We start from the raw sequence: 18,331 nt of genomic DNA on the forward strand, positions 1-18,331 counted from the left end.
GTAGACTACCTGATAGGTGTATAACTGTCCACATGTGTGAGTATGCTGAAAGGGAACAGGAGCCAATTTGGTTTCAAAAATTTGGCGTTTCCAAGAGCCTCAAGTCTCTTATCCCTATGTTGACCCAGAACTTACCTTGCCAGATGTGCTCATTATCAACTTAACATTTATTTGTTTGTTTTCCCTCAGTGAACTACCACATCTTCATAATAAATGGAATTGGCTTGCATCTGAATATTTCTTCCCTTTATCTTTAATTCTAGTTTTAACTTCCTAGATGCTAATCCTTTCCCACCATTCATCATGGTTTTAAAGATGATTCAAGCAAGCATTAGTCTTTTATTTCATGTTTGTTAGAACAACAGAGAGCAGAAATAGAAATTTGATCTAGTTAATGAATGTAAATGCACACAGAATTAAGCATTTGGATATCTGGTGTGTATCTGTTAATTTTTTCCATTTTTTTTTAGCACCATACTTATTTTCTTGATTAATTACTGTATGTTTAAAATCAACTGAAAAATATGTATATATATTATATATATATATGATTCCTTAGTGTAATTTCAACTTTTTGTGCATGCTTCCATGTTTGGTAGTGCCTGCCAAATCCTTGAAAAATAGAACAAGGCTCAAGGAGAGTTTGGGATTATAATTTGTTTGGGATGTGAATGTTATGAAGATGAAGCCTTGATTCTCTGGGTCAACTGACAAGTAAAATACACTAGAGGTCAATTCTGAATTTCATAACAGATTTTTGGAAGAGGAAAGTATCCCAAAATTTTTTTGTTTGACCTGTTTCACTTCCTGGCCTCTCGGCAGGCTCATCATCTTTTGTGTCAATGTGTCTCTGTGGTTAATAGTGCTCTAGGCGTGGAGCACGGTTGAAGACCCAAACAGTAAATTTGACTCAAATCCTATGCCCTAACCCCAGGGCAGCTCTCCTGGGGAATAATTCTATTGCTGGAAGTGCTTTCCTTTGGATATATCTAAAAAAAGGTCTCTCTTTTTACAGAAAAAAATGAAAGAATGGAAAGAAGGAAAGAAAGAATGTAGGAAGGAAAAGCAAGGTTAGAAGCTAAAAGTGAAAAAAAGTAAGACTTACAAAAGAAATATTTTTCATATGCCATAATGCCAATTTTTTCTTAACTTCAAATTTCATAATTTGAAAATGTTACTGTCAAATGTTGACATCCTCAACATTATAGTAAGTGCTTACTGTGGATATTTAGTTATGTGGTCATTAATACAAACATGATAAAATGCTAAATAAAAAGTTGTGTCCAGAATTATTATTTTAATTTATTCATCACTCATTAAACCCTTACTCTATGACAAGCAATGTGCACTCTAAGGTTATAGGCTACAGTGCTTAGTCTATAGAACTTTACACATTAGAGGATTTTTTTTTTTAATTTTTGATTTGAAATGAAAAAGAAAAACAGACAAAGGAAAATGTATCAAAATTTTGTTTTAATGGGATCTGAAAAAGAATGATTTAAGCAGGGCTTTAAAATATAACAGGAGGTATGATGTTTTAAAAGGTGATATGCTAAGTTAGTCTGTTTCAGATCCTGACTCTCCCTCTTAGTAGTTCTTTGATCTTGTTCCACCCTCTGTCTCTCAGTCACCTGATTTTTAAAGTGGGGATAATCTTAATACCTAAATTCATATGGTACTAAATGTGAAATAGAGTCCTGGCCTGAGACATGGTAAGCACTTAATAAATCTTAGTATTGCTTTTAAAGAGACAGTGGGAAATGAGTCAAGAATTCTAGAAGAATAGCCTTTGAAAATTAAATAAGGTCCCTATAAAACCACACGAAATACAGAAATTATAAGAAATGATACAACAGTCACAAAGATAATGGGTATTATGCCATAGATTATTTATAGACGCTGACTATTTGCTCTTTTAAAAGAAATAACCAACAAATTAGTATTAATAATAAGCACTTAAAACAGTGACTGGTTCATGGTATTTGTTTTATAAATATTTGTTAAATTAATGAAACAAGACGATTTAGTCCCATGATTCCTGGGGGAAAAAGAACAAAGTGAGGTACTTACTTGTGTTTACTGAGGTGGCAAAAAGGAATACAATTAGTTGCATTTCAAACAAGGTTATGATCATGAAAACCCAACCCGAAAGCATGAAGACTAATAACAAACTAATAAAGAGAAAAATGTAACATTATCAGGTATCAAATAAAGATAAATCAAGACATACCAATAATAAATTTCAGAAATACATTGAAAATAATGTTGGCTACTTGAAGAACGAGATATGGTTATGCAAAAAAATAGTCAAAACTAAATTTGATTTTAAAATTAAAATAAAAGGACTGTAAAAATAGACACAATAGAGCCTTATGTTTTGAGAAAAAACTGCAACTGAAAATTTGATAAATGTTACATATTTCCCTAAAATGAAAGTCATTTACCTCACCCGGTCATCCACCTGGCTAGGCCAAATTGTGTACATTTTTGTGTTTGTGCAATGGTTCTCAGACTTTGGCTTGTATTATCTGGAGGATACACACAGATTGCTGCCCTACTGCCACCCCAGATGTAGGGTGGGACCTGAGAACTCATTTCTAGCAGGTTCCCAAGAGACGATGATGCTGTTGGTCTGGGAATCACTACTATAGTGGAAAGAATAGATTTAGCTTCTGAAGCCTAAGGTTCAGATCACAGCTCTGCCAGTTACTGCGTGATCCTAGAACATCAAGAAAATTCTCTGGGCATCATTTTTCTCATAGGAAAAAAAAAGGGGAGAAATAATTGTGACCTCAAAGAATGCTTATGAGATTAATTAAGAAAACATACGGAAAGTGCCTAGCACTGAACTGGCACACAGAAGGAACTCATAAATTTCCTGAATTTCTATGTGCTACTAATTTCAAACCTGATTTTAACTGATAACAATAAAAAGTCCATATATATTCTACTGAAAGACAAAAAGGAGTTTGTACCAATAAATTGCAATTATCTGTGAAATCATCAGTAATTAAGGGGTTAGTCCTTTAAGGCCTAGAACTGAAAGGTCTCGGTTCTAAAATACAAGGTAATCTCATAGTTGGCTTTATCAGTTAGTCATACTTCAGGAGAAAAATGAATAAACAAAACATGGGACAAATGAGAAAGCATACTAATCCCTGTTTTATCCCAGAGGTCAGACACTATACCAGGAAACAGCTGTGAGCTAAAAAAGATAGCTCAATAGCATCAAGAAATTGCAGCTCCTCTGGGGTTAATAGGGTGAAACACCAAGGCATTGTATGCATTCATGTGAATAGCAGAAAAGATCTCAATTATGCTTTGCTCAAGATATTTATAGTATGTTAAAGATCCTAAATGAAGCTATGCATTCTGATGCATGTCATAAATGCCAAATAAGCATAGCTAATCGAGAAAATTTGTAAGCATTTCATTTCAAAATACAGTTAAGGACTGAGAAATAATTAAGACTTCTCATTCAGAAGCATTATCATATAGCAATATTGCATTTAAAGTGCTTGGGAAACTTATGCTTATATTGTTAGTTTTAGTCATTAATTCATTCAACAGTATTTCTTGAGTTTGTCCTTTCTGTGTAGAGCAATGTTCCAGGCTCTGAGTATACAGGGGTGAAAAGATGGGACAGTCCTTGTCCTCAAGCAGCTTATATGTTTAAGTATTGAATATGAAACCAAGCAGAACCCTGGGGGCCCTCCCAAGTACAATACAAAGGTCCCTCCATGTCTCCTGCCTCTTGTTTGTAAAAAAGCTGAAGTCTCTCAGCCCTCACCTGAGTCATAAAAGAACAGGTTCAAGCAGTTAATGATTAGGTCAATAGAGCCACAGAGTCTTTCAGTATTTGATACACATTCCTGAGTTGTTTTACAGATACTGTAACTGCCACCAGAGGGAAAAAGCTAACTGCATGATGACCAGACAGTAGCCATGACATAAGCTACTCCATCTTGAGTAGTAGTAAATCTATGGCTAGCACAATTCCAAGAACTGGCCTCAAGAGAATAGGATTAATGCTATTGCTTATAATAATCGATATCTTTTTGGGCATGAAAATAATTGTGCCTTGTTCTGTCCGTATATATAAGTGGGCAACTAAAATCGTCAACAAAGAGATGCTATAGACCCATGTTGACATCTTCCACTCTAAGAATACAGTGCCCTATGTCAGCATAAAGAAGTTATAGAAGACAGACCTTCAACCATGATCCCATAAAAATGGAATGATGTATGACAGTGGGGATTTGTAAGCAGCTGTTTGCAGGAAGCAGTTCTCTGTAGGAGGCCTTTTATTTTGTCACTTTAGCAAAGCTATATTTTAACTAACCTCTGGCCCAAGCACACCTTTCAAATCTTTTGACCACACAATGCCTCACCTAACATGTTGATTCTTTTCTTAGATTAAAGTAGAAATTAAGACTAAGTAATTAATGGCCAAAAGGCACATGAAAAGACATGCTCAACATTGTTAATTACTAGAGAAATGCAAACCAAAATGAAGTATCACCTCACACCAGTCAGAAAGGTCATCATTAAAAAGTCTACAAATAATAAATGCTGGAGAGGGTGTGGAGAAAAAGGAACCCTCCTATACTGTTGGTGGGAATGTAAATTGGTAGAGCCACTATGGAGAACAGTATGGAGGTTTCTTAAAAAATTAAAAATAGAGTTACCATATGATACGGCAATCCCACTCTTGGGCATATATCCGGACAAAACTATAACTCAAAAAGATACATGTACCCCAATGCAGCACTATTTACAATAGCCATGACATGAAAGCAACCTAAATATCCATTGACAGATGAATGGATAAAGAAGATGTAAACGGAATATTACGCAGCCACAAAAAAATGGAATAATGCCATTTGCGGCAACATGCATAGACCTAGAGGTTATCATATTAAGTGAAGTAAGTCAGAGAAAGACAAATATCATATGATACCACTATGTGGAATTAAAAAAAAAAAGATACAAATTAACTTATTTACAAAACAGAAATAGACTCACAGACATAGAAAACAAACTTATGGTTACCAAAGGGGATGGGGGGAGAAGAGGGATAAATTAGGAGTTTGGAATTAACATATACACATTACTATATATAAAACAGGTAAACAACAAGGACCTACTTTAGAGCACAGGGAACAATACTCAATATCTTGTAATAACCTATAATGGAAGAGAATCTGAAAGAGAATATATACATATGTATGTATAACTAAATCACTTTGCTGTACACTTAAAACTAACTCGACATTGTAAATTAACTATACTTCGATTAAAAAAAAAAGAACATAAAAAAGAAGAAGTAATTAACAGATGACTACATCTTTTTCCCAGCTTCCCCTTCAGTAATCTCGAGAGCAGACTGTGTGAACAAGACAGCATCTAAAGAAAGATCACAAGGAGTCAACAAGCTTGCGTGCAATAGGAGATGGCAAAGAATCTGACCCCCTACCTCAAGGATCAATTGAGACTACTTCCCCCTTTTCCCTTTAAAAACTTTCATGGCCCAGCAGAATCTTCAGAGTTGGTTCTGTGACATGAGTCTGTCTTCTTCCCAGGTTGCCAGCCTCCTGAATAAAGCAAACTTTCCTTTTCCAACTAACACTTGTCTCTCCAGTATTGGCTTTCAAGCAGCGAGCAGCTGAACCTGAGTTCAGTAACAAATAGATCTATAAAAATATTTTCTGAATGGGAAAGACACTGCTGTGGACATTCCTGCTTGAGCCATGCAGCATCCTTCACCGCCCTCTGGCAACCCACCTCTGCTCTCCTTCTTGGAACCAGCTCTCCCTTAGTCTCAGGTGGACGTGGTTCCAGTGAAGCTGACTCCACCACCAATGCCAGGGTTGGAACATGTGACCTGGGTCTAAGCCAATCAGCACATCTCAGTGATCCAGTCTGGAATGGAACCTGACATTACAGAGGTTTTGTTTATAATTTGAAGACTTTTGCTGGTACTTCTGGGAGGTTCTGTGGCCCTGAAACCTGAGATCACTGAAGGGCAGAAGCTGCTGACAGAAGTTTCTTCCTCGTAAATCTGGAAGGCAGAACTGAGAAAAATGGAGTCTAATCGTGTCAGTTGAGCACCTAAGCTAACACTTCCCCTGGGCTTTTCTCAGATTTCATGCTTAAATCAGTTTTCACTGGGAATTTTATCATCTGTAACTGAGAGTCCAAATCAATGTAAACAGGCATTAGTTATATTGTTGAGTTCTCAAACTCTTGATGGTCAGTAAAATGGAAAGCCCCATGACAGTTATCATTACATGACGTGCATATTTTGCGTTTTTTCCTCCCTTCCATCATAACCCAAGCCCTACTCTAAGTACTGCGTGCGATATTAAGAATTGTGGCTGTTTGGACTAAACTGTTAAGACTGTTAGGTACGTAATTTTTAAAAAATTTTGAACACTCCGTAAATGCTCTCTTCTGTTTTTTCCTTTCTATGCTAGTGTTGACCATGACAGGAATCCTACAGTTAGAAGATAAATGAAAGAATGATCTAAACTAGTTCTTCACCTGGAAGCAGCAGTGTAGTTGGCAGAATTCTAAATATAGTCCCCAAAGATGTCCTGCCCTAATCCCTGGAACCTGTGAATATGAGATATCACTCCCTTGATTATGCTACATAATACAGCACAGCTGACTTTGAGGTCGGGAGATTAGCTGAGATATCACTCCCTTGATTATGCTACATAATACAGCACAGCTGACTTTGAGGTCGGGAGATTAGCTGGGTGAGCATCATCTACTCACAGGAGCCTCTTTAAAAGCAGACTTTTCTCCAGCTGGTGACAGAAGGAAAAGTCAGGTTCAAAGCATAAAGAGAATTTCACACGCCATTGCTAACTTTGCATAATGGAATGGGTGCACAAGGAAATTGGCACTATCTAGGAGCTGAGAGTGGCCCCTTAGATGACAGCCAGCAAGGAAAGGGGAACCCAGTCTTGCAACCACAAATAATTGAATTTGACCAACAACCTGGGATGGTTTGAGAGCAGATTCTTCCCCAGTGCCTTCAGATAAGAGTCATTGGCTTTATGAAGCCCTAAGCAGAGAACCCAGCAAGTCCACTTGGACTTCTGATCTAGAAAACTGCAAGATGATAAATGGATGATGTCTTAAGATGTTTAGTTTGTGATATTTTGTTCCCCAGCGATAGATAACTAACACAGGCAGTTATTACTACAGTAGCATGTGATGCTGATGTTTTAAGACAATGATTACCCGATAATTTGGACTTTAATTATATAGTGAAAGAGATGTTAGATAGATATATATTTTTTAACCCTGGATTAATGAAATATGGCATCCCAGGAAATTACATAAGTATTTTACAAGACTTGTAATTATAATAATATGAGACTTATGTCTCACTAACACACACACACATTTTTCTACATGTATTTCCTATGAGTAAAACAGGTAAAAGAATCTCAAATTTAGGAATTTAGTTTTCACTCTTCCTAGTCAGAGAAGTTTCTGCTTGTCTGATCCACTTCTTATGAATGATATAAGGCAAAGTCTTCCCATCTCCCACAATTTTATTGAATTTGACCCTATTTTATTACTCTTACGGGGAAATGGACTTCCAATGTAAGTCTCTAAATAGCTTAGCTCAGAATTCTCTATTAGAAATATGCTAAACACCTCCATCTGCTGTTAGAACCAAGAACTCATTTTGTAGCCACTTTGAAGCTTGCTTTTTTTTTTTGTCCGTAGCTTGCTTTTTAAAAATGTTAATATGAACTACCATAAATTTAGAGAAACACTTGGTGGCTAGTTCTAATGGTACATTTCTTTCAGAGGCTTCAGATAATTACTCTTATTTAAAAAGCAAACAAACAAAACAATCTTTCTTCTTACAAGTACTGAGCTAGCCTAGATCAGCAGCACAGGCAAGTAATTTTCTTTCTGAAGAGCTCTCCACCTACATGTAGTCTCTGCTCTTCCTAGCCCTGGATATTTCCACTTGGGAAAGGTTTGTTTTCTTTTTTAAACATTTCATTTTGAAGTAATTATAGATTCACAGGAAGCTGCAAAGAAATGTACAGAGAAGTACTGTAAACTCTTCCTCTAGTTTCTCTCAATAATAATATCTTTTACCACCATGTTACAGCATCAAAACCAAGCAATTGACATTGCTACAATCCACAGCTACTATTCAGATGTCACCAGTTATGCATATGTGTGTGTGTGCGTATGTGTATGTCTGTAGCTATAGGTAATTTTATCACATTTGTAGCCTTGTGTAACCAACATCACAATCAAGATGGTCAACTGTACAATCACTACAAGACTCCCTTTATATCCACACCTATGCCCTCCCTCATCCTTAACTGCTGGCAACTGCAAATGTGTTCCGTATCTCTATAATTATGTTATTTCATGAATGTTACATAAATGGAATCACAAATTGTGTATCCTTTTGAGATTGGCTCTTTTCACTCTACATAATTTTCTTGAGGTTCATCCAAATTGCTGTTTGCATCAATAGTTCATTTCCTTTTATTGCTGAGTAGCATTCCATGTTTAACCATTCACAAGAAAAGATCTTTTTTATGTTTCAGTATGAAGCACTCACTACCTGATGGTCTCAGTCATATTCAGGGAATAAGTGCATCTTGGTAGTCACATATGATGTGCATCAAATAAACACTTTTCCCAACTTATCTCTAAGCACTGGAAAATTTTTCAACTGTCAAGTTTTCACAGTGGCAAGGACATGAGTTCAATTATGCAGAGCCAGATTCATTTAAAAGGAAAAAACTAAAAACTTTCCAAATTAAGATTCCTATTAACCTTAAAGAATTCACTGGCCTCACTAAGAAAGAAAAATGTTGATATCTGTGAAAATAAGGGTACAAGAAGAGAAAAATAATTTTTGGTTACTCCGGGAGAACTTATACCTGCTAGAAAATTGTTAACTACCTCATGAGGATAGCTTTCTGATAGATATTTGAGCTCACTTAAATAGGAATTAGAACCATCCTAGGTTTCTAATAAAATGGGCTACATATAAAAAGACCCACTCTCAAGTCAACAGACCTGGATGGAAATTTTCTCAAGAAAAAGCTTTGCGTTGTTGAGCAAAGCTCAACGCATCGTTGTTATGGGAGCTATCACTTCATAAGCAAAAAGGAATCGTACTGTTTCCCCTCATGAAGTCCCTTGCCTTTAATTTCAAACGAAACAAACCCCAACTATCCTCCTAGTCAGGACTCCTTTCCATAATTCTGTCAAACACCCGGCCCTATGCTCTTTCTTCAACTCATGACATTTGTGAGGTGGCACTTCTCATGTACTGCTGTGAGAAAATTCTATTTGAGATTCTTTTTTAATTTTATTATTATTTTTTAACATCTTTATTGGAGTATAATTGCTTTATATTGTTGTGTTAGTGTCTGCTGTATAACAAAGTGAATCAGCTATACGTATACCTATCCCCTCCCTCTTTCATTTCCCTCCCACCTTCCCTAGCCCACCCCTCTAGGTGGTCACAAAGCACCGAGCTGATCTCCCTGTACTATGCGGCTGCTTCCCACTAGTTATCTATTTTACATTTGGTAGTGCATATATGTCCGTGACACTCTCTCACTTCGTCCCAGCTTACCCTTCCCTCTCCCCGTGTCCTCAAGTCCACTCTCTACATCTGCGTCTTTATTCCTGTCCTGCCCCTAGGTTCTTCAGAACCTTTTTTTTTTTTTTAGATTCCATATATATGTGTTAGCATACGGCATTTGTTTTTCTCTTTCTGACTTACTTCACTCTGTATGACAGATTCTAGGTCCATCCACCTCACTACAAATAACTCAATTTTGTTTCTTTTTATGGCTGAGTAATATTCCATTGTATGTATGTGCCACATCTTCTTTATCCATTCATCTGTCGATAGACACTTAGGTTGCTTCCATGTCCTGGCTATTGTAAATAGTGCTGCAATGAACATTGTGGTACATGACTCCTTTTGAATTATGGTTTTCTCAGGGTATATGCCCAGTAGTGGGATTGCTGGGTCATATGGTAGTCCTATTTTTAGTTTTTTAAGGAATCTCCATACTGTTCTCCATAGTGGCTGTATCAATTTACATTCCCACCAACAGTGCAAGAGGGTTCCCTTTTCTCCACACCCTCTCCAGCATTTATTGTTTATAGATTTTTTGATGATGGCCATTCTGACCGGTGTGAGGTGCTATTTGAGATTCTTATTATGAACAACTACATTATGTTCCAATTTTCTATCTGTTGTTTACTGTTGTTTTGTTTATAAGGGCAAAAAACCTAGAAACATCTTAAAGTCCTATAATCTGGCACTGGTTACACAAATTTAGATCTCACTAAAGAATGATAATATAGGCATACATTTAATTGTGGAAAGATGTTTACAGAACATATTAAAGTCTGTTATTGTATTGTCATTGTCAAACACAAAAAAATTAGCATATCCTCATTTTTGTAAATGTAACTATGACAATAACAACAAAATATAAACAAAAGAAAGACATTAAAAAATGTATTTTTCAGTTTCCTAATTATGTATTTTTCAGTTTCCTATTTTCTATTTGTTTTTTTCTAAAAGTTTAATGATAAACATGAGTAATAAAAAACAATAAGAGTCATAAAGTTTTAATCTTTTTGCCTTGTCTCTCCAACCACATTTCAATTTTCTTGAGAGTAGGCCATCATACTTATTTCCTCCTACTTAGTGATATAGGAAATTTGATATACCCAATTCCTTTTGTCCACAAAAGCTAAAAACACATTTTTATAGCATGACTATAGTTTATCACCACTAATTTATTCCATTGTGAATATACATATTTAAAATATGCATACTCCTTCAGGTCTGAGGGATATTTTTTAAAAGACTTATTCAAATACTATATAGTATAATTCTCTACATCCAATGAGAATTCAAAAACTACTTTTTGAACAACATTAAAAATATAGCATTGCAGAGCTTCTCCCCAGTAAGATTTCAGAATTTTTAAAGGCAGGAATTGCTTTGCATCCTTGTGATATTTTACACTTAATATTAATATCAATACTAATAATAGCACATTATTATCAACATAAAAGCTACCATTTACTGAGTATTTACTGTGAGCCAGGAATTGGGCTAAACATATATTTTTTAATTTATGTTTTAAAAAACAAAAAAAGTTGTAAGATAGCATATGTCATAGTTTAGCTAACTCTGTAGTCCAATTTTGAAACATGAAAACTAAGGATGGCTTGTGTTTGCAGAAAGAAAATAAAATGCTGTTAGAAAGTACAAATTCAGGCCCCTTATTTGATCAGCTAAGTTATAAACTTTATAAAATAGAAAATAAAAATAGTAACAATAAACCTCATGATCAATAAAATTTCCACAACCATAGTCAGATTTTCACTAGTGACTTGGCAGGGAAATGCTTCATGATACGTCATGAAAATCATGGACTGTTTGTATATATTTTTATATTCTTAGTGTCTAACAAATTTGGGGGCAGAAAAAAAGGTGCTTAAATGAATGTTCAAAGGTTGAATAAATACATTCTGGACAAGAATCAAAGGTGTCTGTTACAGGGCAATTGATAAACTTGAAATATTGCAAACTGCCTAATTGTTCAATAACAGCAGAATGATTGAGTAAATTATGGTAATATTTTAGCCATAAAAACCAAATGGAAAATTTATAACTTAAAAAAGTACAATAACAGACATTAAGAACTCAATGTATGGATTTAGCAACAGATTAGAAAAAGTTGACGAGAGAATTAATAAACCAAGAGACAGGTCAAAAGAAAATATCTACACTAAAGCACAAGGAGACAAAAAGTGAAAAATACAAAATGAAGCATAAGAGACATAGGATTTACAGTTTTTTAAAAAGTTCTAATATACATGTCATTAGTATTCCTTCAGAGAAGAGAGAGAAAAAAATGCAGCTGAAACAATATTTGAAGAAATAACTGCAGAGAATTTTCCAACTGATAAAACACAGTAAGCCACTGATTCGAGTCCTAAAATTCCCAAGTATTATAAACACAAAATAAAAATAACACCAAAAAACTACTAAGGAAAATCATAGCAAAAACCAAATATACAAAGATAAAACCTTAAAGTCAGCCAGAGGAAGACAACATATTGCCTTCAAAGGAGCAATGAGATTGATATATGACTTCTCAATTGGAAAAAAAAAAAAAAAAAAATGGAAGCCAAAGACAATAGAACGATATCTTCAATGTGTTGTGGAAAAAAAAGTTGACAACCTAGAATTTCACACCCAGTAAAAACACCAATATGAAAATATGGAAGTGACAGACAGATATTTTAAGACAAATAAAAATGGAAAGAATTTATGACCAGCAGAGCCACACCTAAGGAGATATTAAAGGATGTTCTTTAAAGAGAAGGAAAATGATTCCTGATGGAAGTCCAGAGATACAGAAAGAAATAAAGATGAAAAGGAAGAGTAAAATGTGGCTAAGTCTAAATAAATATTGATTAAGAAAATAATAATTATGATTTTTTATAGAGTTTGAAACACATACAGAATTAAAACATATACCAGTATCCAGTCAGAAAGTATATAAATGGAGTTTAGAAAGAGTTCTAAGGTCTTTGTATTGTCTGAGAAGTGGTAAAAACACTAATTTATATTAGATGTTGATAAGTCAAGAAAACATGTATAATCTCTAGAACAACCAGTAAAAGAATAGTAAAGAAAGTATAACTACCAAGATAATTGGGAGGAAGGGAATAAAATAAGGAAAGAACTCAATAAATCCAAGAAAAGGCAAAAATAAAAGAGAAAACAGAATATAGAATAGATGGAACACATAGAAATCAAATAGTAATATGTTAGATTTAAATCCCAAAATATCAGTAGTTATGTTATAGGTAAATGCACTAAATACTTCAATTAAAAGACACAGATTGTTATACTGCAATAAAAAACCAATATGCTTTCAATATAAAGATAAAATTTGAAAATTAAAGGATACAATAATATATCAAGCAAACACTGACCAAAAAACTGGGGTCATTATATTTAATTTGAGACAAAACCAAAATAAACTTTAAGTTAAGAAAAAGAAGGAATTACGAGGGATAAAGAGGAACATTCCATAATAACATAAGGTTTAATTCATCAAAAAGATATAACAACTCTAAAATTCCATGCACTTAATAAATAGCCTCAAATTATAGAAAGTAAAAATTCATAAAACTAATAGAAAGAGAAACAGACAAATCCACAATTATAGTAGGAGACTTTAACCATATTTCTCTAAAATATCAGTAAGTACATCCAAGAATTGAAAACGCATTTATCAAACTTGACCTAATAGATAGAACACTGTGCCCCCAAATTGCAGAATACATACTCTTTGTAAATACATATGGATCACTTATAAAAACGGTCCAAATATTGGGTAGTCCATAAAGCAAATCTCAACAAATGTCAGAGCTGAAATCATACCAAAAATGTTCTTCAACCACAGTCAAATTAATCTAGAAGTCAATAATACACATACCAACCAGAAATGTTTCATATATTTGGACATTAAGAAATATACTTCCAAAATTCATGGATCAAAAATTATAACAAAATGGAAAAGATAACAAAAATATAACATTAAAATTGGTGGAATGAAGCTAAAGCCATGCTTAGAGGTAAATTTATATCCTTAAAAGTATATATCAGAAAAGAAGAAAGGCTGAAAACCATCAGTGAAAATAGGCCTTGCAGAGGGTAGGATTTTAGGTAGGAAAAATGAGATAAGGGCATTTTGGTCAAGCAAACCAGCATGAGCCAAATACAGTCATCCTGGGCCTGGATAAATACAAGGGAGGTTCTGTGACAAGAAAACAGTGCGGTGCATCTGACAGTTGATGCTCTGTAGGGAGCTTAACTTAGTAGGGAACTGGTAAAGGCTGAAGAATTGTGAGTCTGTGAGTGAGATGTTCAGTCATACTTCAAAAGCATATCACCAGGGAGGAGTGTTCAGGCTGAACTACTTTCTCCCTATAATATACTCATCACCGTCCCTTTATTGTAGTCATTTGTTTAATATCTCTCTTCTCTGTTAGACTCTGTAGGGGAAGTTCTGTGAGGTGAGAAAGTGTACCTGTATTTTCAGTATTGTATGCCCCGTGCCTAGGATAGTGCTTGGAATATAGAAAATGCTCAATAAGTATCTGTACATTAATAAAGGATGAAAGAAAAGAGTGATGTAGAAATCAGTTAGAAAAACCATTGTAATAGGCTCAGTTTTGGACTGACACATGTGTAGGTCCTAGGGCTATGGTCATCCAGCAGACAGTGAGGGTCTTAAAATGTATATATGAATGCTCAGACTAGCTCCCTCTCTCTTTACTTATTTCCATTAATCACACTACTTCATTCATGCATTCATTCAGTCATCCATTCAACAACCTTTTATTGATTATCTACTATGTACCAGATATGTTCTGGCTCTGGAGGTATAGATGTGAATAAAAAAAAGTTCCTGCTGAAATGGAGTTTACATTCTAATGGGACAACTCAGACAGTAAATAAATATGTATAGGGCAGGCAGCAAAAATGCCTTGAAGAAAAATAAAGCAGGGAAAGGGAGTGACAGAGTGTAAGCATGCTTGGCAAGTCTGAAAGAAGCCAGGCTGGCTGGAGCAGAGGAAAGGAGGGGAGAATGGTGTTCAGGGAGATGCCATGGGCCTTGTGAAGTAGGACCATGTAGCATATAGTAAAGACTTTGCTCTCCTCTAAAGGAAATAAAAAGCCATTGGCCTATTTGGTGCTGAGGACTCCCATGATATGACTTATTAATATGAAGGTGTCCCTCTGGCCATTATGTGGAGAATGGATTGTAGGGGGACAAGGGTAGAAGGAGACAGACAAGTTAGGAAGCTAACCTATGGGTTACTTTGACTGCTTGAACTCTGTTCTCATCCAATTCCATATATTTTAAGCTAATAATACCTCCACCACCCGTCTCCTCCTTGACCATCCACATTACTCAAATTTAGAACTTTGTTACCTACTAGTTTCACTATGATAATACTAGACACATTCTAGTTTGGGGGCTATGAGTTTGAAGAATGTAGGAGCAGAGTTTCCTATTCATACCTTGAATAGCTTTATAGACAATATTGAATAAAACAAGAAGATAAGTAGAACATTTTTTTAAATGGAAATTAAGCAGCATAATTGAAGGTTTGCATACCTCACGGCAGTGAGAACAAAAATTAATCATAAAATGCTTATTTGAAAGCCTTTGATAATTTCTGAATTAATACACATTTATGGATATAAACCTAATCCTTTGGAATGCTTGATTTTGACTTTCTTTCAAAAAAAGCAGGTGCAATTAGATTATTTGTTCACTTTAATTCACAGAGAACATGTGGGAATTAATTTTTACATATACCAAAATGCAAACAGGTAACAATATCAGCCAAAATCAGGCTATTAACTTTTCTAATTAAAAAAAAAGTATTATAAGCATACCTCTGCATCTCTGGAACACACAATAATTTCATGTTCTTAAATGCAGCACCATACTCTTATATATAGTATAAAAGAGCTAAAGGCTAATGCTTAAAGCTGAGCATTTCAACAGTGAGGAACAGTAATATAACCTAATATGAGATTTTATTCCTGGGAAGCTTAGCTGGATTTAGTGAATATCAAAGGCAATTACTATATTTACATTTGCCTTTATTGGTAAGAGTTCTAGAAATAAGAATTTGAGTGTGGCAATTTAAACAGTCCCCTTTCCTTAAAAAGACAGAGTTTGCTATTATCAAAAGCGATTCGTGCATTCACTGTCTCTACAAAAATTGTGTTGATATGTGATAAACAACATTAGAAGAATGTTCTAATCAAATAAGATGGTTACAGATTACCATCAACTATATGCAAAACTACACAAATGATTTAATAGAGTAATAAATCGTATGCTATTGACTACTCAAGAAAATCAGAATGACTTTCAATTTTTAATTATTTTTACAAATTATAATTATATAGACATGATCATTATTTGTCTGCTTAAAGAATTTCTCATTACTATTAATTTACCTTTCTCTGAAAAGCAGAAGACTAGTTCTGTTAGCTAGCACATCTCAAACCTGTTACTAAGAGGGAAAAACCCTGAATGCGGTAAAAAGCATGTCACTTCTTTCAAGCTTTATTTCTTCTATTCTATCAAGGGAAAAAAAAGCCTTAAAAAAACTGACCAATGCAGTATAGTATGGATTTATATTCTATTGGAAGGGTAAATATAATAAAGTGAGTACCAAATGCTCAGGGTTTATTCCATGCCGATTGCAGCCAGACTTAATTATAGTAGAAGGATGGATTTTATAGCAGTTGTAAAAATGTAGATAGGCTTTAAAACTGATTCAGGAATTACATTTTATAGATGAAGCTTTGATTTTAATTTAAACAATTCTCTTAGGGTATAATAAACATTATTCAGAATGTTCTGCTTTCGTTATGATTGAGATAGTAGTGATACTTTAGGAAACCCTGGGACAGAAACACCTGTTTCTTATCAAATTACTTTTCCTAATGATTATAATAATTTTATGCGCTAGATTAACTTTAAAATGTAAATATTACAATATTTTAAAGTTTAAATTATTAGAAACATCTTAAAAGTAGCAGTGGAATATGTGCACCAATTATGGCATATTCTTACCTACTTTAGTCTAAATATTCCTATAAAGCATCTACATTAAAAATGCTTTTCATAACATATGTTGATTTTTGTCAACAATTGCAAACATAATATTCAATTATTAAAACTTTAAAAATAAACAATAAATAAAAATTTTAAACTCAATAACAACTGTTAATGTTTTGATATATTTCCTTCAGGTGACCTGCCCATCTGGTTAATTATCTGTTTTTCTTTACCTTTTTCTATATAAAGCTACAAAACTACTAAAAATATTTTATTACTTGCTTTTTTATTAGTATCAAAACTCATGAGACGTTAAAGTACATTTTTAATGAAAAAAATCAAAGAACTTTTAAATATATGTTCTCTTTGGAAAGAGTGAAGTACATGCCAAGTTGAGTCATGAAGAGAAATGTCAATATGATCCGTGGCAGCTGCTTGCTTCCCTGGGAAGGAAGGGGCTGGTTAGGAGTACAGTAGCTAGCAAACCCCTCAGCGCTCGACAAAGTCACTAGTGGGAAAAGAACAAAGGCCTTTCCAATGCAACTAACACAGATGTGCCCAAAGGCAAACTGTCAGAAACAGTTAAGATGACAGCTACTCACAGTTCATTATTTCCTTCTCACAGGTCACTGGGTGACAAGCAGGGTCATTGTGCTTTGTTGGCTGTCCCAGTCCTTCCCCACCCCCTATTCAATTTAAATAAGGGTAAAGCGCTCCATCGGACAAACTAATGTAAACAAACACATTCCAGACACTTAAAGATGCCAGAATATGGCATTTATTTTTTTTCGGACCAAACTTAGATTTAAATGTACACACAACTCACTTTATCCAAGTAAGAAGAGAACCACATTTCTTCATCTCACTGATAGAGGAAGCAAAAACATTTTATGCAAACAAAAACTATAACCTATCATGTGCTAAGAATCCTACATGAAAGACCTTACACATTAAAAGATTTTCCTTTCTCTTCAATGGAAAAAAGAATTTCTCCACATTAAAAACAAAAAAAAAGATAAACAATTAGATGCTTTCTACAAGTGTTTGAAATATATTAAATGAAATGATTCTGCAGATGACCTGGTTTGTGATGATTGTTGTAGGTTTTTTTAAGGATATAATTCAAAATAATACACCAATCAAAATGGCAATAGCTTAATCAAATCTTTTATGATGTAATACACATAAAATTTTAGTAATGACTTAATATGGCTACTCAATATGATGACATTCTGTTATGAAATTAATACAATAAAAACTACTAGGAACGAGGACTAAAACAGTGGTTAAGAGCATTGTCTATAGATGCAAGTGGATATGGGTTCAAATCCCATCTCCCCTACTAACTAGCTGTATGACTGGACACATCTTGAAACCACTCTGAGCCTCAGTGGCTACATCTTTATGGATTATAAGAGCATCTCCACCATCAGGTTATCATTACAATAAGTAAATCGATCTATCACATCATTACAAGAATAAGTAAGTACTTAGAATAGCAGTTGGCATATGGTAAGTATTCAACAAATGACAGCTATTACCTGTCACCAAATTTAGTATATACAAAGCTGAACTGAACCACCATTCAAGGTGTGAAATACCTTGGTTAATCATGACAACTTATATTCATATTA

General features: G+C 34.4%; 1 protein-coding gene across 18 annotated transcripts in view; it reads right to left on the minus strand.

Annotated features, from left to right (window-relative positions):
* Positions 1-18,331, minus strand: part of DCDC1 (doublecortin domain containing 1) — a 466,050-nt gene that overhangs the window by 146,665 nt on the left and 301,054 nt on the right. The window contains exon 20 of one of the 18 annotated variants that reach the window (XM_059931325.1): positions 17,077-17,140. The exons of the other annotated variants lie outside the window; for them this stretch is intronic. Coding sequence (XP_059787308.1) covers positions 17,110-17,140 — 31 coding nt within the window. The 3' untranslated portion in view covers positions 17,077-17,109. Of the gene's footprint in view, positions 1-17,076; positions 17,141-18,331 lie in introns of those variants that run through there. 18 annotated transcript variants of the gene reach the window in all.

This window comes from Balaenoptera ricei, chromosome 8 (assembly GCF_028023285.1).
Source record: "Balaenoptera ricei isolate mBalRic1 chromosome 8, mBalRic1.hap2, whole genome shotgun sequence".
Taxonomy (NCBI): Eukaryota; Metazoa; Chordata; class Mammalia; order Artiodactyla; family Balaenopteridae; genus Balaenoptera; species Balaenoptera ricei.